The sequence below is a fragment of the Rhincodon typus genome, chromosome 24 (genome assembly GCF_021869965.1).
Source record: "Rhincodon typus isolate 14 chromosome 24, sRhiTyp1.1, whole genome shotgun sequence".
NCBI classification, from domain to species: domain Eukaryota; kingdom Metazoa; phylum Chordata; class Chondrichthyes; order Orectolobiformes; family Rhincodontidae; genus Rhincodon; species Rhincodon typus.
This window is the reverse complement of record NC_063355.1, coordinates 14,689,155-14,710,625: the sequence shown is the minus strand read 5'-3', so window position 1 is coordinate 14,710,625 and position 21,471 is coordinate 14,689,155. Positions and strand designations below refer to the sequence as shown.

Sequence of the window (21,471 nt, the reverse complement as noted above, 5' to 3'; positions counted from 1 at the left end):
GGTAGAAGTGTAGGTCTCTCTCTTCCATGAACAAAATCAGTAGATGCCTGCTTAGTTACTAGTCTTAAAATCGAATCGATAGGATTTTGCAGCGATAGGGTACAAAGGAATATGGAAGAGGGGGTATTATTTGGTCCTCCTTGCCGCAGGGAGCAGCAGTGAGTAGGTCACATGTGCCTGCTCAGCTGGTTACAGGGAGGGTCCGTGTTGCGTTTAGTTGCTCGTCCTGGGAACAGCTGTTATTTCAATGTTACCTGTGTCCGGAGCTTTCAAACACAGGGAAGCAGCAGCTAGTTACCGGTGATAATGAAGCTGATGGGGAGCTTGCACTTTTTACAATAAAAGCTGGAATGAATTGGAGGAAGGGAGTCGATTTAAAGCTGCTTTGAAGCCAAAATACACAGTAGATTTACCGTTTGCTAGCTCCATGAGGACCCAGTCAAATACTGTGCTGTATTGATGGACGGAGCTACAGATTGCAGCCCCCAGACTGCAGGTCAGTGAATACTGCAAGGACAGGTCCCTGTCCATACAGCTGTTTTACAATGTAACTATGTCCAGGAAGCGCCAACATTTAAACAGCCGAGCTTTTTTGGGGATGTGGTCGCTTCATTGGAGTCTCGTGTGAACTGAATGGGTAAATAATTGCGTCTGGAGCCGGAAAGTTGACGTTTGTTCCCGACCCAAAACGTCAACTTTCCTGCACCTCTGATGCTGCCTGGCCTTCTGTGCTTTTCTCCCCCAGCTCCACACTGTGTTATCTCTGACTGCAGCATCTGCAGTTCTTACTGTTTCTAGTTAAATAATTAATTGCTTTAATTTTAAATTGGCGGAGCTAATGATATCAACCAATTCTCAGCTAAGGCTCAGTTGGTGGTATACTCTCGCCTAGAGACGCGTTATGGGGTTCAAGTTCTTAGTGTGGAGCTGGAGGAACACAGCAGGTCAGGCAGCATTAGAGGAGCAGAGACAAACTTTCTGGTCGTTATCCCATTGTGCACAGCAAGTTTCGACAAAAAGTAAGCTAGCTAATGCATTCCGTATTAACAGCAGTGATTGCATTTCGTTTTCTGTAAAGTACTTTCGAGACATCATGTAGATGTGACGTGATGGTGAGAGACAAGTCTTCTGAAATAAACCGAAGTTCCAACCATGATACATTCCTGCAGAAGAGTGGTGTCTGATCCGAAGCTTACACTCGCAAACTTGCTTATGAGACTAGAATACTACGTAAAGCCATAGATCATGCTCTGATCAGCAGTTCCAAGGATTTGATTAAATGTTTCTCTTTAATGGATGGGGAGGGTTCAAATTATCTTGAACACATGACTCCTTGTCGATGATGTTTGTGGAGCTGGAGGAACACAGCAGACGAGGCAGCATCAGAGGAGTGAGAAAGTTGACGTTTCGGGTCGAGACCCTTCTTCAGAAAAAGTTCTTACTATCTCTGACTCCTTGTCAATGTAGCTCTGGCTGTGAGTGTGAAATGTTTTTGTTCTATTGGGTTCACTCTTGCATTTCACTATGGTACCGCTGTGTTGCACTGTTCGATATTGGCTGACATGGGAAGAGTATCACACCCCATTGCTAAATAAGAATGCAGGAACTGGGTCTAAGGGTTCCCACTTGGAGTCACGGGAGGGAAAGTCTGATAACTAGCTACAATGCTTTAGTAACAAGAGTGCGGAGATCCAACTGGTCCCTCATTAGATTACTGGTGTTAAATTTTGGACTGCGAGCACTGGTTCATGCTTCCTCAAATCAGTTAAACAGCTAATATGGCCCAGGAAAATGTAATTTTTAATTTGAAACGAACATTGTAATTAACAAGAACGGAGAGTTTCACTTTCCGCTTGAGAATTTTAAAGGGGAGGGGACTCGGTCAGAAACGGTGGAACAAGTGACATCACAGGAAAGGCTGTATTTCATTGGTTGGTAAGTAACCGCTAATTTAAATTTTAGATGAAAAACTAAAGACCAGTAGGTGATATTTTATAACGAATTAAAACTAATTAAATAATTTGGAGATGCAGGCCCACATGCACAGGTGCTGTGTTGTACCTGCGTGATATGGGAGTTGGTGGATCCCATTGTGATTCAGAGAGACCACATTTTTACTAAGTGTTGGTTGCTCAGGGAATGCCAGCTCAGTTGACAAGCTAGAGTCCAAGCTTTGAACACAGTGACACATCAGGGAGGGGGAGAGTTACCTTGATACTGTGTTCAAGAGGATGTGACTACAAGTAAGGCTGGTATAGGGATCCTGAATTTAGCATTGGAGGAGCCTCGGCACCTGGCCTTTACCATTAGGTATGAGGTACTTGCTGTCTGTGTGTGGATGAGGAAAAGGACTGTAGGGAGGATGGGCAAACCACTGCACTGTGGTACACAAGGCCATGCAAGTGGTTTGCAGCGGGGTGGAAGCGAAAATTGCTTTCATCCTTCACAATTGAACTACCGGCACAGCAGATCTATAGCAGACATCATCTCCCTGGCCCTACGTTAGTCTCTGGAACATCTGGAGGATACCTACGTCAGGCTCCTACATTATTGACCACAGCATCACCTTTGAGACCATAATTCCAAACAAACTCTTCTCCCACCTCCTAGACCTGGGTCTTGGCTCCCCCCATGAAACTGGATCCTTGACATGCTGACCCATAGACTGCAATCAATAAGAACAGGTGACAACACCTCCTCCACCATAATCTGCAATACCAGTGCCCCGCAAGGCGGTATACTCATCCACCTACTGTACTCCTTATACACTCATGACTGTGTGGCCAAGTTCCTCCTCAGCTCTATTTCCAAGTTTGCTGACAACAGCACCATTGTAGGTCAGATCTCAAACAACAACGAGACAATACAAGAAAGGGACTGAGTGCTTAGTGGCATGGTGTAAAGATGACAATCTCTGCAAAAATGAAGAAGGGTCTAGGTACGAAACGTCAGCTTTCCTGCTCCTCTGATGCTGCTTGGCCTGCTGTGTTCGTCCAGCTCTACACCTTTGTTATCTCAGATTCCCCAGCATCTGCAGTTCCTACTATCTCTGCAGCAAAATGAAGACGCTGGTCATTGACTTCAGGAAGCAGAATGGAGGGCATGCCTCTGTCTGCATCAATGCTGCTGAGCTAGAAATAATCATGAACGTCAAGTTCCTGGGATTGATCACTGGCAATCTGCCCTGGTCCACCCACGTGGACACAACAGCCAAGAAAGTACAACAATGCTTCTACTTCCTCGGGAGGCTCGGAAATTCAGCATGTCCACGAGGACTCTTATCAAATTTTATTGATTCACCATAGAAAATCCTATCTGGGTGTATCGCAGTGTGATATGACAACTCCCTTTTTCAACAAGACCATAAGGAACTACAGAGATCCATGAACAAAGCCTAGTCTATCACGCAAACCAGCCTTCCTTCCATTTGACTCCATCTATACTTCCTGCTGCCTAAGGAAAGCAACCAACGTTATCAAAGACCCTGTCCACCCCGACTCTACTCTCTTCCATCGGGCAGAAGATATAAAAGTTTCAATACACCTACAAACAGATTCAAGAATACCTTCTTCCCTGCTGTTTATCAGACTTTTGAACAGACCTCTCGAATGTTAATGTTGACCTCACTCTCTACACCTTCCCTGCAGCTGTAACACTGTATTCTGCTACCCTGATACGCTGTGTGCTCTGCAGGCAGATCGTACAATGAAAAGCATTCTTTGTATGGTATCTCAATAACACCAGTAATGAACTAAATCAAATCTAGAAGGACAAGGGCAGCCCAAACATGGAAACACCACCTGCAAGTTCCCCTCCAAGCCACACTCAATCGTGACTTAGAAATAGATATCACTGTTGCTGGGTCAAGCTCCTGGAATTCTCTCCCTAATGGCATTGTGGGGTAATCCATAGCAGTGGACTGCAATGGTTCAAGAAGGCAGCTCACCACACCATCTCAAGTGTAACTAAGGACAGGCAATAAATGCTGGCCAGCCAACAATACCTAAAAAATGAATTTTTAAAAAAACCGCATTGTGGGGGACTTTGATATTGCAGGCGGACTGGGAAAATCAGGTTGGTAGCGAATCGTGAGAAAAGGAATTTACCTATGAGAAGGAGTTTTTCTCGTGGAAAAGCTCACCAGGGAAGAAGCAATTCTGGCTTTGGTGATGTATAATGAGACAGACTTGAGTTCAAGGTGAAGGGACCCCTCAGGGAGGATTCCATAATATGATAGAATTCACCTTCCAGTTTGAGAGGGAGAAGCTGGAATCAGATGTAACAACATTGCAAGTGAGTGTAAAGATAATGACCAAGACCTGAGGGAAGAACTGACCAGAGTTGATTGGAAAGGGAGCCTCACAGGGAAGATGATGGAGCAACAATGGCAGCAGTTTCTGGGGTTAATTCAGGAGGCACTGAAGAAATTCATCCAAAGGAGGAAGAAACCTACTAAGGGGAGAATGAGGCAACCATGGCTGACCAGGGAAGTCAGGGACAACATAAAAGGAAAAGAAAAGGCATAGAATCTGGTGAAGATTCATGGGAAGCCAGAGGACTTGGAATCCTTTGAAAAGCAGTGGACAACCTTATGTTTTTTGTTGTTTTTTTTGTTTTTTTTTTTAAAAAAAAAAGCAAAGTTTGGGAAAGATGAAATATATGAGAATAAGCTAGCTAGTAATCTAAAAAGACTGCAAGAGTTTCTTTAAGATCAGAGGGACAAGAGTGGACATTGGACTACTAGAAAATAAGGCTGGAGAAGTAATAATGGGGAACAGTGAAATGGTGGGTGAACTGAATAGGTACTTTGTGTCAGTCTTCACGGTGGAAGACACCAGCAGCATACCAGAACTTCAAGGGAGTCCGAGGCAAAGGTGAGTGCAGTGGCCATCACTAAGGAAAGGGAGCTGGCAAAGATGAAAGGTCTGAGGGGTAGATAAATCTTCTTCAAACTGAGTGGTTTACACCACAAGGTTGTGAAGAGATCGCTGAGGCAATTGTGAAGGCATTGGTGGTGATCTACCAGGAAGCACTGGAGACGGAAGGTTCGAGAGGACTGGAAAATGGCGAATGTAACACCCTTGTATAAGAAGGAAGGCAAGCAGAAGACAGAAAATTATAGGCTGGTTAGCCTGAACTTGGTCATTGGTAAGATTTTTAAAGCCCAGGATTAAGGATGAGATTTGTGGAGTACTTGGAAGTGCATGATGAAATAGGGCTGAATCAGCTTGACTTTGTCAAGGGTAAGTCATGCCTTACAAATCTGTTAGAATTCTTTTGAGGTAATGACCAAATGAGACAAACAAGGCCCAGCGGATGTGATCTATTTGGATTTCCAGAAGACCTTTTTAACAAGGTGACACACAGGAGGCTGCTAATTATGATGAGAGCCCATTGTGTTAGGGCACAGTACTGGCATTAGGTAGAAGATTGGCTGACTGGCAGAGAGTGAGGAGAAGGGGTCTTTTTTCAGGATGAGCGGTGGTAACTAGTGGTGTTCTGCACGGGTCAACGTTGGGACCACAACTATTCATGTTTACCTTTAATGAATTGAACAAAGGAACTGAAGGCATTGTTCGCGGATGACAAATATACATGGACAGACAAGTCGTGTTGAGGAAGTGGGGAGGCTACAGATGTATGTGGATAGTCTAGGGGAGTTGGCAAAGAAGTGGCAGATGGAATGCAAAGTGGTAGAGTGAGGTTATGCACCATAGAAGAGTAAACTATATTTCTGTATTAGAAAAGGCTTCAGATTTCTGAAGCATAACAGGACTTGGTTCCAGATTCTCTAAAGGTTAACACGCAGGTTCAGTTGGCAATTAGAAAGGCAAATGCAATGTTAACATTCATTTCAAGAGGGCTAGAATACAAGAGCAGGGATGTACTGCTGAGGCTGTAAAAAGGCTCGGGTCAGACTTCATTTGGAATATTGACGGTTTTTGGGTCCAGTATCTAAGGAAGGGTGTGCTGGCGATGGAGGGAGTCCAGAGGAGGCTTACAAGAATTATCCCAGGATGAAAGGCTTGTCATATGAGGAGCGGTTGAGGACTCCGAGTCCACTCCAGAAGGATGAGGTGGTGTCTTACAGAAACTTACAGGATACTGAGAGGCCTGGATAGAGTGATGTGGAGACAAAGTTTTCATTAGTAGGAGAGAGCCTCAGATTGAAGGGACGATCCTTTAGAACAGAGATGAAAAGAAATTTCTTCAGCCATAGAGTGGCTAATCTGATGGAATGCATTGCTGCAGAAGGCTATGGAGGCTAAGTCGGTGGGTGTATTTAAGATTGAGATGGGTTCTCTATTTTAGTAAGGGGAGAAGGCAGGAGAATGTATGGTTGAGAAACATATCAGCCATGATTGAATGGTGGACTTGATGGGCCAAATTACCTAATTCTGTTCCTAATCTTATGATCATATGGGGAAATAATGACTGATTATATAATCAAAGCTTTATTTAAAAAAAAAAAGTATGGGAGCAGCTGGTGAAGTTGTAGGGATATGTGGGTTTACATAATGGATTAACCATATAAATATAACACTTGTGAATATTAACTGTGCATGAAAGACAGTATGGTGCTGGTTATAAAGGACATGAATGAGAGACATTGTTATGTATGTCATCAGCTTAATTTTGTTTTAACAGCAGCAGAGCCCCTCTTGCTGGCGAAGCTTATACCTAACAGATTGCGTGAATTAGATTGGACATCTGGCTGTGAGACTTGGGGTGTGGCATTTTCCCCTGATGGCTCATACTTTGCGTGGTCACAGGGACACAATATTGTGAAATTGGTTCCCTGGCCGTTTGAAGATCACAAAACGTAAGATTGCAAATTAAGGAACGTTTAAGGAACGTTGCTTTGGTAACAAACCGTTATTGAAAATGTTTATTCTTAAGCTTTTCTTTTGTCCTGTAATATATTTTTTTCATTCAGTTGTTGTATTGAAACCTTCATTCTCTAAGTCGTGGCTCCATTGTCCTAGAGTACCACAGCATGCAAACAGAACCTTCAGTCCAACTCGTCCATGCCGACCATGTTTTCTGAGCTGAACTAGTCCAGTTTGCGAGTATTTGGCCCACCACCCTCTGAACCTTTCCTATTTATGTACTTGTGCATGTCAGGAAGTCAGTTACTCAGTGTAGCACACCCAGCTTCTGACCTGCTGTGTCAGTTTGTGTTACAGTACTAATGTGGCCAGTATGCTTAAATTTTCTGATCTCTCCCAGTAAATTTATGATGTTGACTTTGAATGCTATGAAACATTGAGGAGAATATTAAATTTTCTCTCATTGGAGATCATTGCCTACCAATTGCATGTCTTTTCCCCCACCCCAGCCCCACAAAATATTCAGATGGTTGAGGTAGAATATTCAGTGTCTTGTTTATTAACCCACATATAGAGTGGACATGGGGATAAAGACAAACGCAATGGGAGAACTATAATGCAATTCTAATGCTGTAGAAAATTTGATACATTAATAATTGTGCAATGTCAGTTAGCTTTTTGGGCACGGCTGTGGGTGTCTTGATAACATTCTACTAATGTGCAAGACAAAACTCTCCTTAAATATGAAAGGAGCAGGGCATAAAGCCACCAAGAATTAATTGTATAAAATATCTAATGTGTATAATGGGAACATATAATAGAAGTATTGAGTTCTTTATGGCTGAATGTAGCTGCTGCCAGTAGCAATAGATGTTGTGACTTTAAGGGATGATTACCCATGGAAATTCCCTTTGTTTTCTTTTGAGGGGCTTTCTGCTCTGCTCTGATTTTAATTTGGAACTATCATTTTGAGATTTATTTCTGATGGTTTAAGTTACCTGTTGGCATCCAGTGTTTTAGATTGCATCAGTTCCTGCTGGTGCTAACCTCCCATTCTGGCACCCTTTTTATACTCTGACTACAAGAGAATCGATTTGTAACTATTTCCAGTCCCCACAGAATGTTAAATGTTCATTTATTTGGCCACACTTCAGTTCCTTCACCTTTCCTCTTTTAAGCTGGGTCTCAAACTCTGGGAATAGCATCTGATAACATCCGGGAAAACAATATCAGTTCTGAAGTGTCACTGGCCTCAAAATATTAACTGTTTTCTCCTCCCAGATGATGCCAGACCTGCTGTATTTCTCCAACAACTTCTGTTTTTAATTCGGAGATAAACAGAAAATCATCTCAACAGATGAAGAGAAACAAAAATGTCATGTTGGAGTTAGTCTAAAGCAATTTTTGAAAATAATACTGGTGGGGAAACCTTCAGAAATCCCAATTTTCTCCCCTCTCTTTGTCACAAAGGTATTATTTTTCTATTTCCTTCTAACTGTGCATTCGGAGTGCAGTTCCAAATACTTACAAGATTTGCGACACCATCCACAACAAAGCAGCCCACATGTATAGTACCCTATGCATCACTTTAAACATTCATGCCTTCCAAAATTGGACAATCTGGTAGCAATGTGTGCCATCTGTTAGATGCATTGCTGTGATTTGCCATGGTTCTGGCAACAGCACTCGTTGTGCAACCACAAAAAAGGGAAACGGGCCATGGAAATATTGCCAGCTACAAGCTCCCATCCACGTCATGCTTACTGGTCTATATTGCTGTTCGTTCATTGCCTTTGGGTCAAAATTCTGAAACTGCTTGCTTAAGAAGGGATGAATTTTCATTGAAGTATTCTGGGAGGGTTCACTGGGCTGAAACAAGTTGGATCGATATTCAAAACAAAAAGTGGTGATTTTACTGAAATAGAAGATTCTGATGTGGCTTGACAGGGTAGACGGTGAGAGGATGCTTCCCCTCATTGAGAACAAGGGGTCTCCCATTTAAGACTGAAGGGAAATTTGTTCTTTCAGGTGGTCGTTTGGTTTTTGGAATTTTCTTGCTCAGAGCACCAGACGTCAAGTCATTGAATATAGATTTTTAATAGGGAAGGCAAGCTTTGTAGGAGGCAGGCAAATGGAGATAAGGTCACAATCGGATCAATCATCTTATTGAATGGGCTAGTCCTGTTCCTAATTCTTAACTCGTTATGAACTCCCTGTCTGACAGCACTTTTTTTTTAAAATTTGTACGTGGGACGTGGGTGTTGCTGGCTACATCAACATTTATTGCCCATCTGTAATTGCCCTGGACAAGGTGGCAGTGAGCAGTCTTCTTGAGCCACTCCAATCTTTGTGGTGTAGGGGCACCCACATGCTGTTGTGAAGGGAATTCCACAATATTAATGCAGTAACAATGTTTCAAACCTGGATGGTGGCTTGGAGGTGGTGTTCCTGTGCATCTGCCACACCCCCCCCCCCCCCCCCCACAAAAGCAGGAGGAAGTTTGGAGGATGTAGTCAAGGATATTTGGTGAGTTACCATGGTACATCCGGTAAATGATGCAAGCATTGTCAACAATGCCTTCCAACTCTTTTCTGATGTTCGAAAAGAGACTGATTGATTTAGGGCAATAACTTGCATGGTTAGATTCGTCCTTTGTTTTTAGTTAACAAGATACATCTGGACAATTTTCCACGTGGTTCAGGTAGATCCATCATTTTTGGACTACGTACATGTGCAGCAAGGACTGCAGTTCAAGAATGTAACCCACCACTTTCCTTAGGGCAAGCAAATACTGATCTTGGCCATTGAGTTCACATCCCAAGATCAAAAGTAATTCTATTATTTGAGAGAGCCTGGTTAACAAGTCTCTGTAGCTGTTTGACCATTGGCGAGCCTGTCCTCATCTGACCTTGTCTTTATAGGTGCATGTTCCAGCAGAGGAACTCTAGGTAATGCTTTGCTTCCCTAACTTTTAAAGGCGGAATAGGGCCCCTTAAAGATCAGCAAGGCCGCCTATGTGGAAACTGCAGGAGATAGGGGAGATACTAAATGAGTATTTTGCATCAGTGTTTATTGTGGAGAATGATATGGAAGATAGAGAACTTGGGGAAATAAATAGCGAAATCTTGAAATGTCTGTATTATATACGAGGTGGCGCTGGATAGCTTAGAATGCATAAGGGTAGATAAATCCCTGTCACCTGAGCAGGTGTACACTAGAACTGTGGGAAGCTAGGGAAGTGATTGCTGGACCCCTTGCTGAGATGTTTTGCACCACACCTGTGGCTAACAGGCCACTATTTAAGAAAGGTGGTAATGAAAAGCCTGGGAACTATAGGCCGGTGAGCCTGACATCAGTGGTGGACAAGTTGTTGGAGGGGATCCTGAGGGACAGGATTTACAATTACTTGGAAAGGCAAGGACTGATTATGGTAGTTAACATAGCTTTGTGTGTGGGAAATCATGTTTCACTGACTTGGTTGATTTTTTTTGAAGAAGTAAGAGGATTGAGGGCAAAGTGGTGGATGTGATCTATATGGACTTCAGAAGGCATTTGACAAGGTTCCTCGTGGTAGACTGGTCAGCAAGGTTAGATCACAAGGAATACAGGGAGAACTAGGCTTTGGACACAGAACTGGCTCGAAAGTAGAAGACGACGGAGGATGGTGGTGGAGGGTTGCTTTTCATTTTGGAGGCCTGTGACCAGCGGTGTGCCATAAGGATCGGTGCTGGGTCCACTGCTTTTTGTCATTTATATAAATGATTTGGATGTGAACATCGGTATGGTGTCATCTGCAAACTTACCAAGCAGAATTGGCAGTGTACTGGATAACGAAGGAGGTTACCGCCAGACTACAACAGGATGTTGATCAGATGGACCAACAGGCCAAGGAGTGGCAGGTGGCATTTAATTTAGATAAATGTGAAGTGTTGCATTTTGGAAAGGCAAACCAGGGCAGGACTTGTACACCTTTTGTGTGCCATAAAGAGACCTTGAGGTGCAGGTTCAGAGTTGCTCGAAAGTGGCGTCGCAGGTAGACAAGGTAGTGAAGAAGGCATTTAGTACACTTCGCTTTATTGGTCAGTGCATTTGAGTTTGGAATTAGGAAGTAATGTACAGGATATTGGTTAGGCCACTTTCGGAATACTGCGTTCAATTCTAGTGTTTCTGTTATAGGAAAGATGTTGTGAAACTTGGAAGGGTTCAGAAAAGATTTACAAGGATGTTGTCAGGATTTGAGTTTTAGGGAGAGGCTAAATAGGTTGGGGCCATTTTCCCTAGAGTATCAGAACCTGAGGGGTGACTTTTATAGAGATTTATGAAATCATGAGGGGTGTGGATAGAGTAAATAGACAAGGTTTCTTCCCTGGGGTGGGGGAGTCCAAAACTAGAGGGCATTGGTTTAAGGTGAGAGGGGAAAGGTATAAAAGGGATCTAAGGGGCAAACTTTTCATGCAGTGAGTAGTATGTGTATGCCAGAGGAGGTGGTGGAGCCTGGTACAATTACAACATTTAAAAGGCATCTGGATGGGTATGTGAATAGGTAGGGTTTAGAGGGATATAAGCCAAATGTTGACAAATGGAACTAGATTAATTTAAGATATCTGGTCACTGGATAAGTTGGACCAAAGGGTCTGTTTCCATGCTGTACAGCTCTGATATCAGTTTTCAACTCGTTACAGTGCTGTGTAGGCACACACACCAACTTCTTCTTTAGCCTAACATGTTTATCATATCTTTAGTTTTTGTGTTTTGTCCTTTTCTCTCTTTTTTTCTCCAGAAATTGTAAAAGTACACACAATTTTAAAGTGGATGAGAGTTCAGATGGCCGGTGCAGAGAAAGGCTAATTGATTGTGGTCAGACAGTGTGGGGATTATCATTTGGTGCATCTCCATCAAACAATGGAAAGCAGTCATCTGAGAACCAACACAAATCCAAACTTCAGTCCTCTGATGCAGTCCTTGCCACAGGTCTCGCAAATGGTGAAATCAAGTTGTGGAAAGTGCCTACTGGTAAGATATCTAGAGGCATCTCTGCTCTCGTGCTCTCTTGGTTCTAATCTGGACTGAAAGAATGTAATTTCACTTGGAAAAACTGTGGTTTTTACTGTTTTGAATGCAAGTTGCTTAATTTTAACCACGCCAATCCTTGAGATATTAACTCTTGTTATGGTTATCAGTTTCAAGATGCAATGGCTCTGCTTTTATCAGTTTGCCATTCTGTGTCTGAGCTACGTCATTGAGTGTTGGTAGCGATTATGATCCTAGGGTTAGGTTTGGCTGTGATTTGTTCTGTCCCTTCAAATTTTTTTTTTATTGTTTTTGTGCATTGTTTTTTGTGAAGTGTTCTAGTGTTTTCCAAACAAGTAAAGAGAGAATTTCTGTTTAAATTTTCAGCTAGCAGTGTTTAGAACAAGAATGCTGACTTATGTAGGAGATTGGGAACTTGATATTCTTGGAAGCATTTTCCAGAGATTGCACAGATGAATGTTTCATGTGCTAGTATTCTACTGACTGCATGTAGTTTTGAACTTACTGCTTTTCTGTTGCAGCTCATCTTCTCCACTATTTAAAAGGGCATCAGTCTGTAGTGAGATCATTTGCTTTTATCACCAATGAAAACTTCATGTTGGTTTCTGCATCACGAGACAGAACTCTGCGTGTATGGGACCTAAAACAGAATGGTGCGTAGGAGAAAAGAATTCCATCTTTCTCATTTACTTTGAAGAAAGGCTACTGAACATTTGAGAACATGTACTGCCTCCAGCAGGAATACATGTGACAAGAAGTGGTCTTCTCTGTATAAAGCTGTGTATGTGTAACCTTGTAATTTCAAAAGATCTGGAAGGCAACGATTTCAGGTAGAACAGTAATTTGAGAATGGATTAACAGCATTTTGAACTCTGCCCACTAGCTTGCCAAAACGGTGGTGTTGGTGTAAAAGACCCCCTTCCCTATACCGTGTATTTAACTCAATGACATTGTGCTGGAACAGTAGGTACTTAATGAAATTGAGATGAAAATGCCAGATGAGCATTCCCCAGTTGTTGTTGCCTTCACCTGCTCAGTGGAATATGAGCTATTCAAAAGTTTTCTTAAAATCATTGAATGAAGCAGCGAAGGAGGAGAGGATATCTGGCCCTTTTTCTGCCAGTATCTGCTGTTTGGCTAATTTGGACAAATGTTTCATACTGCTACTCTTTCCCTATAGCCCTACAACTGTGTATCTTCCAAATATTTAACCAACTCCTTTTCTTCAAAGTTAGTCCTGAGGGTAGTGGAAGTAGACTTTTTGAGGTTCAAAGACTGTGTAATTATTTTCATCTTGCTCCTTTTTGTACTTTTTTTTTTTTGCCCCATTGCTTTAAATTTATGTTCTCTAGTTCGTGACCCTTTTGGCACTAGAAATAGTTTGTTTGTTCAAAATCATGAATGGTTTGAACAACTGTCAAATCTCCTCTCCAAAGGAGAACAAACCCACTCTCCCTCAACATGACTAAATGAAGTCCATCATTTGTGGTACCATTCTAGTAAATGCATTCTGCGTTCTCTAGGGGGCTAACATGTCCTTGAGGTGTGATGCCCTGAATTGAACACAGTACTCCAGCTCCGTTCTAACCAACATTTTTATAAAGGTCCAGGAAAACTGCTATGCTTTTGCATTCCATGCCTCTAGCGATCAAGTCAAAGATCCTGACTGACTTTTTTAAACAATTCTCTCAACTTGTCCTGGCACAGATTTCTGTCTGTATCCCTTTCATTATACCACTTAGTTCATTTTGTCTCTTCTCATTCTTCCGACCAAAATGTGTCAGCTCCAACTTCTCTACATTTAAATCTGATCTATCACTTCACCAGTCTGTCATTGTCCTCTTGAAGTCTTTTATTACCATCTATTTTCTTCATGATTTGTGGGCATTGCCAGGATAATGAGCATTTTTTTTCCCATTTCTAATTGCATGTACGTAGTGATGGTGAGTGCCCACTTTATCTAGTGTATTCTGTGGTGAAAGCAAAACCCAAGGTCTGGTTAGGAAGGAAGTTCATTAAAGGCAGTTATGAAGAGGTTACTAGATTGCTACCTGGAATGAACATGATTGTTCTTATGAAGATGGGTTGGACAGGCTGTGTGTATTTTCAATGACGTTTAGGAAAGTGAGGGCTGACTTGATTGAATCGTGTCAAATCCATTCAGAATTTTACAAGGTCAATGTCAGTAGGATGTTTCTCCTCTTGCATCAGTTCAGAATGAGGGCGCACTTCTTTTAAAAGTAGGGCTACTGTTTCAGGACAGACATGGTTTTTTTTTCCTCTGAGTTGTGTAGCTTTAGAATTCTGCCTCAGGAGGTACTGGATGTTGAATATTTTTAACACTAAGGATAGATTTTGGTTAGGCAGGTGACTTCAGGGTTACTGGGAGTTGGGATTGTGAAATTCGAAACATACATGGATCAGCCAGATCTTACTGAATGGCAGAGCAGGCTTGAGGAATCTGATAATCTACTTCTGCTGTTCTGTACATTTGTACATTGGTGGACTTTGATCCAACAGCAGTGAAGAAATGATGTCATAATTCCAAGTCAGGATGGTGTGCTACATGGAGCAGAACATAAGATTTTAGTATTCATGTGGTTGTTGCCCTTGTTTTTCTCATACATTTCATTGGTTTTGGGGGGAAAACAAGTAAGTTAGAGTAAGTTTTTCACTTCAATGCATCGTATAGACTGTATTGACTTGGCATTGGTCCATGGGTGGAGGAGGAAATAAACATTTGAGGTGTTGGATAAGGTGCCAATCAATAGTTCACTTTTTTCTTTTTTGTTCTGGAATTGAGTTATTGGAGTTGTACTCATCCGCTCACCCAACTAGAGTATTCGGTTGCAGTCCTGATTTGTGGCTTGTAGATGATGGACTTGCTTTAGCAGTTGGGAGGTGAATCACTTGCTACAAAATACACTTTTTTTTCTGCTCTTGTAGCTGCAGTATTCATGGGGTTGGTTTGTTTCTGATCAATGGCAACTCCAGGATGTTGCTTGGAATTTAGTAATGGTAATACCAGTGAATGTCCAAGGAAGATGTTTAGATTCTGTTGTTGAAATGATCACCTGGTACTTGCATGGCATGAATAGTACTTGTCACTTGTCACTTATCAGCCCAAGTCTGAATGTTATCCAGGTGTTGTTACAAGCAAGCGTGGACAACTTCAGCATCTGAAGAGTTGTGAATGGTTCTGACCACATGCAGTCATCAGTGAACATCCCTACTTCTGATGGAAGGAAGGTTACTGAAGTAGCTGAAAACCATTATGTTCCTCAGGCAGGGTCCTAGACTCCAACAATGATTTCCTAGGACAGATGATTAGCTTCCAGCAACAACAACCACCTTCCTTTTATGTAGGTATGACTGCAGCCACTGGAGATTTTCCTAACTTCCAGTGACTTCAAGGTTACCAGAGTTCCTTTTAATGCTGCAATTGGTCAAGCACTCCTTGATGCCAAGGGCAGTTACTTTAACTTTACTTCATCAATTGTAATTCAGTCTTTTTTTGTGCTGCTTTTTCTTTAGACCAAAGTAGTAATGAGTTGTGACATTAGTTAGGGCTGCCTCATAGCAGGATAGGTGACAATCCTTTCATTAGTAAAATGAATCAATATGGCAGAAGTCTGACAACTGAGGGCTGGGCTTCACTGTCATTTAAGGTTGGCTATGTTTTTGGAGATCCTGCCACCTTCATCTTTTTAGCTGTTACTCCAATCTCAATTTTCTCTTTTTTTTTTGCTAGTTGCTTTTATAAAAAAAATGTTTGGGATGTACTTTTTGTCCAACTTTTCATACCTTTGTTTTTGTTGCCCAATATATTGATCATTCAATATCATAAGCAAATAAGTATCTATAAATACAGTAGACTGATTACAGTTAGACAGTAGCAAAGAGCTTCAGCGGGGTGGAAGGTGGGTGGGGGCAACATTCAGGCATTCTTATCTATCCATCAGCAATTTGGATTATAAGTAACTTGAGCAGCAGTCATTATATAGCAGAGGAAATCAAACCAAATGGTACAAAAGCAAATTTAAAAGTGCAATTGTTCAGTCAGCATTAATGTGCACTTGTGAAATATTAGTGGAACAATAGAATTTTGTCATAAATTTAGCATTTTATTGGATGCTAATATTTAGTTAACCAATTTAGTCTTGTCATCTTTTGATCAGTATTTGGAAAAAGTACTTCAATGTTCACCAACTTAATGAATAATGTCAACTAAATGTTTGAATCAAGTTTGATGATTGATGCAATGTGATGATTGATTTAAGAATCTAAAAAATGTACTTGTTGAATAGATGATACCACATTTCAGTTCACTGGAATTCCTGATAATCTGTCACCGGAAATATTTCTCATAGTTGGGATGCTATGCTGCTACTTTTGAATGTGTCTTATAATTGTAACAATGAATTAAGCAACCTTTCTTTAGCTGTGGATTGTTTCATTATGATGCATTGCTACTTTCTTCTCTCCACCCTCCTCCAGGTAAACTACTGCATATATTAAAAGGTCACGACCAATGGGTTTATTGTTGTGCTGTCTCCCCTGATTCGACGATGCTTTGTTCTGTAGGAGGGGGAAGGACGGTAAGTTTCTATCTGTAAAGGTCAATCAGTGTGAGCTTTTTGGATAAGAAACATTTCTTTTTACATACATGCTTTAGTTTTTCCTTAAACAATGACACTTCAATGCTACTGAACCTTATACTTAAAGCCATTTTTAAAAAGTGTCCCTTATTAGAAATCATTAGCAATTCTAAAAGAATTGCAGGCTGTTCTATTGAATATTGGAAAGGAATTCTGGAAGTAAACTCCCACTATCTAATGCTCACAATTTCCTCCTGCACACCCAATTTCGCGTTCTGAACAAACATTGCCAGCATTTGAGATGTTTGCAAAATTCACACCCATTCTGATCAAAGTAGATTGCTCAACTTTGTGTCGCTGTAATTGGTAAATGAAGGTTGCCTGTCATTTTGTGACTGCTCAATCAGAAACTATGCATATTTTATTGCTGCACCTATTTGATGATCTACATTCATTTTCAACCTTGTTCTGGCATAATGTTCAGTTGAGTCTGTTAACCTAATTCTGTGGCAATGTTGGAAGTTGATGTAGTGAATCTAATTCACTTAAATTTTACTTTTCCATCTGTTCTTTATTTCTTTCCATCTCTTCTTGACATTACTGAAATAGCTGAGATATCTGCAGCTGTGTTGAAGGCCATCAGCAAGAATTGTGAAATAATAGTGAATTTTATGACCTACCTACCTGCGTGCCCTCAATAATATGGTGTGGCAATCACCCAGGAGTTCAGTACAAACTCCTTGTAGATTTGACATATAAGCCAGTACTTTTTGTTTATACCTTTCTTTTGATTTCATTCTAAAATGGCAGTTGATCTTTCAGTGATTCAGTTTACACTACTGGACCTGTGTGGGATAGCTTTCTGAATCTAGTTTTAAGCTGATGCGAATCTGTGCTCTTCTGTATCCACTCAGCATTTTTTTTTCAAAAAAAAAAAAAAATTTGTAAACGTGTATGTTTCACCAAGCTTTTTTTTTAGAAAAAGTCACTCGCGGGCTGGGCCAACATTCATTGCCCATCCCTAATTGCCCTTGGAAGGATCTTCTTTGGAACTGCTGCAGTCCATTTGCTTTAGGTACATAAAACACCTTTTTAGGGAGGGAGTTCCAATTTTGACTCAACACAGGAATCGTGATATATTTCCAAGTCTGGGTGAGTGGCTTGGGAGGGGAACTTGCAGGTGGTGACATTCCTATGTATCTGCTGCATTTGTACTTCTGCATGGTAGCAGTCGTGGGTTTGGAAGGTGTTGGCAACATTACCTATCTTGTTTTGTTATTTGTCTGTCAAGCATGATGGATTGCTTTTTGTAATGTCAAAGACATTAACTACTACAGTTCAGGTTATATAAATTATGACCTCACTTATAGGAATTAGAAAATAGTGTAGCAACTGTATTGTAATTGACATGTAACTTTTATTTTACCTTGGCTCAAATAGTTCTGGCATAAAATCCTTCTGCAGATGTACTGCCTCGTGGATGAGTTACAGCATAGAATTTGGCTTTTCTTGTAACAGCAGAAGGCAGACCTCATACCTGAATTTTTATAGATGTATAAACATTTATGGTAAGAGTTATAGACTCATGAGCGCTTAGAGGCACTTGCTATGTTAATGGATTGGGAATTGTATCTTAATTATTGAGAAATCCTAATTATATTTTCGGCCTCATCTTTAAATACTGCTTGCTAGCTAATTCCATATAATTTCTGATTTTCACGTTTGATGCTTTTACAGTTTCTTAATGTTATTATGTTTAATTGCATTGTGATCACAGGTACTGCTGTGGAGTACAGTAACATATACAGTGATTCGGAAACTAGAAGGTCATGGAGGTGATGTTGTATCATGTGAATATTCCCCCAATGGAGCATTACTAGCTACTGCATCTTATGACACCTATGTAATTGTGTGGGACCCATACACTGGAGAAAGCCTGATGAAGCTGAGGTAAAGAAGCATTTGTTTGAAATTAATTAGCTACACTTGGAAAATGTTTTTGCATGCAAAAACAATGTTGTGTGAACATTAAATCCTTATCCTAAGTCTTTGTGTACTTTATACAATAAGTGGCATTGATCTCAGACTCCTATTTGGCTAGAAATTTGAAGTTTAAACTTCAAAACACTGGATATACTCCAGCCTGGCAATACCTGTGGAGAAAGAAGGATAGGACCAGATTTAACATCCACAGTAGCGTGGCTGTTCACTATCTGGAAAGCCAGTGACAACCCAACTGTGGCCATTTCAAGTAATCTTTCAGTAACTTAAATTGCTATCAGGCACCCAACATTCCTGCAAGTTTCCAGAGCATTTAGAATAGATTTCCCAGCTCCATGTGGCCAGTGTTTCTTGGCTGACTCATTAGTACTGGCAGTACCAGGTGCTGTGATTTATCCTGGGCACTGAATCTATTATTCCAGTTCTTCAAGATGTTGTGCCAGTACAGATGATTTCATGCTCATCTCTGGACTCGATTTCTGGTACAATAAATTTCAGCAGATTTCCTCCTTACAAATTGGGAGGGGAAAAATTGCATTTTATAAATTTGAAAAGGTGCAAAATTTATTTTTAAAACATATTACTGAAAATCCAGATTTAAAATTGATTTTTAAACCAGAACAACCTCTGTTAATGTAAAGCTTTGGTACTGCAGGCATTGTTCCCCACCAGCTTCTCTGGATGTTGATGAAGGCTTTCGTACTGGATTTGTAAGAGCAGTCTCCTTTTCCCAGGAGGGACTAAATGTTACCTCAGTAGCAGATGATGGGTAAGATCAATATGTCCCAAACTACTGTACACTGATTTTATGTATGTGTGTGTGAGTGAGAGCGAGGGCGTTGTTGTTGTTGTTGTTGTTGTTGTTACTATGCATGCTCAGCTTCTTAGACCTATGCAGGCCCCAAGGGATATGCTTGGACAGCTGTACATCTTCGAGGGAACAGTGCAGTTTATTTAACAAGGATCTCCAATGAAGCAACTTGAGTACTAAGTCTTCTACAACATCTTGATTACTTATAGAGTCATAGACTGGGTACAATATAGCAGGAGACCATATGGCATTTGGTCTCGACCCCAGTTCTGTAGATGGCAACTTGACTAGTCCAACGCCACCTTCATAGCACGGCAATATTTCTCACTTCAGGCAATCGTCCAATGGCCATTCAAATTCTAATTGAATCTGCCTTTTCACTTTCTAAAACAGTTCATTTCAGATTCTGACCACTGAATTGTGTTTTTTCTCAGCAAAACAACTTTTCTTCAAATCATTAGTTGTGTTGTCATTCAACTTTGAAATCAGCTATTGAAGTTTAATATTAAACTTGTACATAAGTAGAATTTGAAATATTCCGTATTAACTTTGTTAAACTTACAGGCTTAGCTATTCAGTTTGCTATTTAATTTGTTCAGGTTTGCAATGCCAATTTAGACATCAGCCAGTCAGTCTTTGTAGATTTTGTATTGAACAAATACAATTTGTAATTTTAAAATTTTTATTATGTCTAGATTGCTGAGAATTTGGTGCTTGGATTTACAAAGGCCAGTATATGTTGCTCCCCTGGCTAATGGGCTCTGTTGTACATTCTCTCCACATGGTAGAGTGTTGGCCACAGGGTAAGGATGCTTTCAGGTCTGGTATTGAGCTACAAGTTTAATTGTTGCTCTGCTTGCTTTTAGCATACATGCTTAAGCAGTAAGTTGAGTCATTATGTAACCAGAATGGTGTAGGGGATTCCCAATGAAGAGTTACAAATCTATGCTGCCCTATTGGGAAGTACAGATTTGAGACTGTGTACAAATTTCACACCGTCTAATTTTAACTGTTGTTTTATTGGATGGTAATTATGCTGGCTGGAACCATTTCCCATGAGAATGATCTGTTTTGGCACTGAATAATTCAGAAAAATGACTTGCTGAACATTCTCTCCAATGTTAAGTATGATACATATGTGTACAAACTAGTTTACAACTTAGTCTTTTCTCCATCCCATCCCAATGTTGTTCCAGGACAAGAGATGGTCATGTTACATTCTGGACCGTACCTAGGGTGCTGCCAACTCTGCAACACACTTGCCGCAATGCTGTGCGCCACGTGATGACAACCCACCAAGTTATGCTGTTGCCAGTTCCAAAGAAGATAAAACAGTTCTTAGTTTATAAGTTCTAGTTCACACTTGGAGGTAAAGTGACAGGATGGGAGGGAACCCTTATCTCAATAGTAGCAGATAATGAATAATATTTTTACCAGGATTTATTTGAATGAATATTGTATTTATTTTGATTTTAAAAATGTACATCTAGGTTCCAGTAAGAATTGTCACTGGAGCCTTTCCAATTTATAAAAGTTGCTTAGCATTACATCCAATTTAAAACAAAGTACTCCTCCCCCCCACCTCAATCTTTTGCATATCATTGGAATTTTCCACATTGTGAAGAGTCATGCAACTGATCAAAAGTATAATATTTATTCTGAATGTGGAAATCCACTGTAGATCAGGCTGAAGGTTTAAAATGTTATTTAATTATGAAACTTCTAGTTTAGAGAAGCAAATCCCTCCAGCATAGTATCATTTTTTAATTCTCCAGTTTAGTTTGTAAATTTGCACAAAGAAGACTTCTAGCCAGTTAATCATTTATTGATCTATCCAGACAGACACTAGGCATGATTTCATACTTGCTCCTTTAAAATTTTTATCTTCACTGATTTATGGGTTTAATGATTTAAATTTAACTTAGTGTTGGGGTTGGGGGTGGGGGGGGGAGAGAAGTGTCTTAAATTTGCCTTTTTGAGGTTTGTACCTTATGACTAACTAGAATATTACAGATTCATCTTTTAATTATTTTGATTGGAATCTTATTGTTGCTGGATGTAGCCATTCTTCATTTTTAAAATATTTCTTACTTGGTCACTGTTCCATCCTTGTCATTTTATCACCTTTTATGCTAGAATTGAATATTTACAGCCCAGATGTAGATCTTTGTGACCCAAATGTAACTTCTGGTCTAGCCTG

The 21,471-nt window shown here is 40.6% G+C and overlaps 1 protein-coding gene across 3 annotated transcripts; it reads left to right on the top strand.

The window, feature by feature from the left end:
* Window positions 1-154: 154 nt before the first annotated feature.
* wsb2 (WD repeat and SOCS box containing 2) lies at window positions 155-21,196 on the top strand. Of its 3 annotated transcripts, none has more exons than XM_020528688.2 (9): window positions 155-496; window positions 6,652-6,823; window positions 11,611-11,843; window positions 12,383-12,514; window positions 16,359-16,459; window positions 18,237-18,409; window positions 19,116-19,229; window positions 19,967-20,074; window positions 20,468-21,196. In XM_020528688.2, the coding sequence occupies exons 1-9, from the start codon at window positions 460-462 to the stop codon at window positions 20,625-20,627; spliced, it is 1,230 nt and encodes a 409-aa protein (XP_020384277.1). In that variant the 5' UTR covers window positions 155-459; the 3' UTR covers window positions 20,628-21,196. The 3 variants fall into 3 exon arrangements, with proteins under 3 accessions (XP_020384277.1, XP_020384276.1, XP_048467410.1); XM_020528687.2 differs by having other exon boundaries at window positions 6,649-6,823; XM_048611453.1 differs by lacking the exon at window positions 155-496 and adding an exon at window positions 871-1,019 and having other exon boundaries at window positions 6,649-6,823.
* The last annotated feature ends 275 nt before the right edge of the window (window positions 21,197-21,471 follow it).

Coding starts and splice junctions, on each gene's coding strand:
- wsb2 (XM_048611453.1), top strand. CDS start 902: ATGGGGTTCAAGTTCTTAGTGTGGAGCTGGAGGAACACAGCAGGTCAG. Junction 11,844..12,382: donor GTTGTGGAAAGTGCCTACTG/GTAAGATATCTA, acceptor TTTCTGTTGCAG/CTCATCTTCTCCACTATTTA. Junction 19,230..19,966: donor ACCTCAGTAGCAGATGATGG/GTAAGATCAATA, acceptor TATTATGTCTAG/ATTGCTGAGAATTTGGTGCT.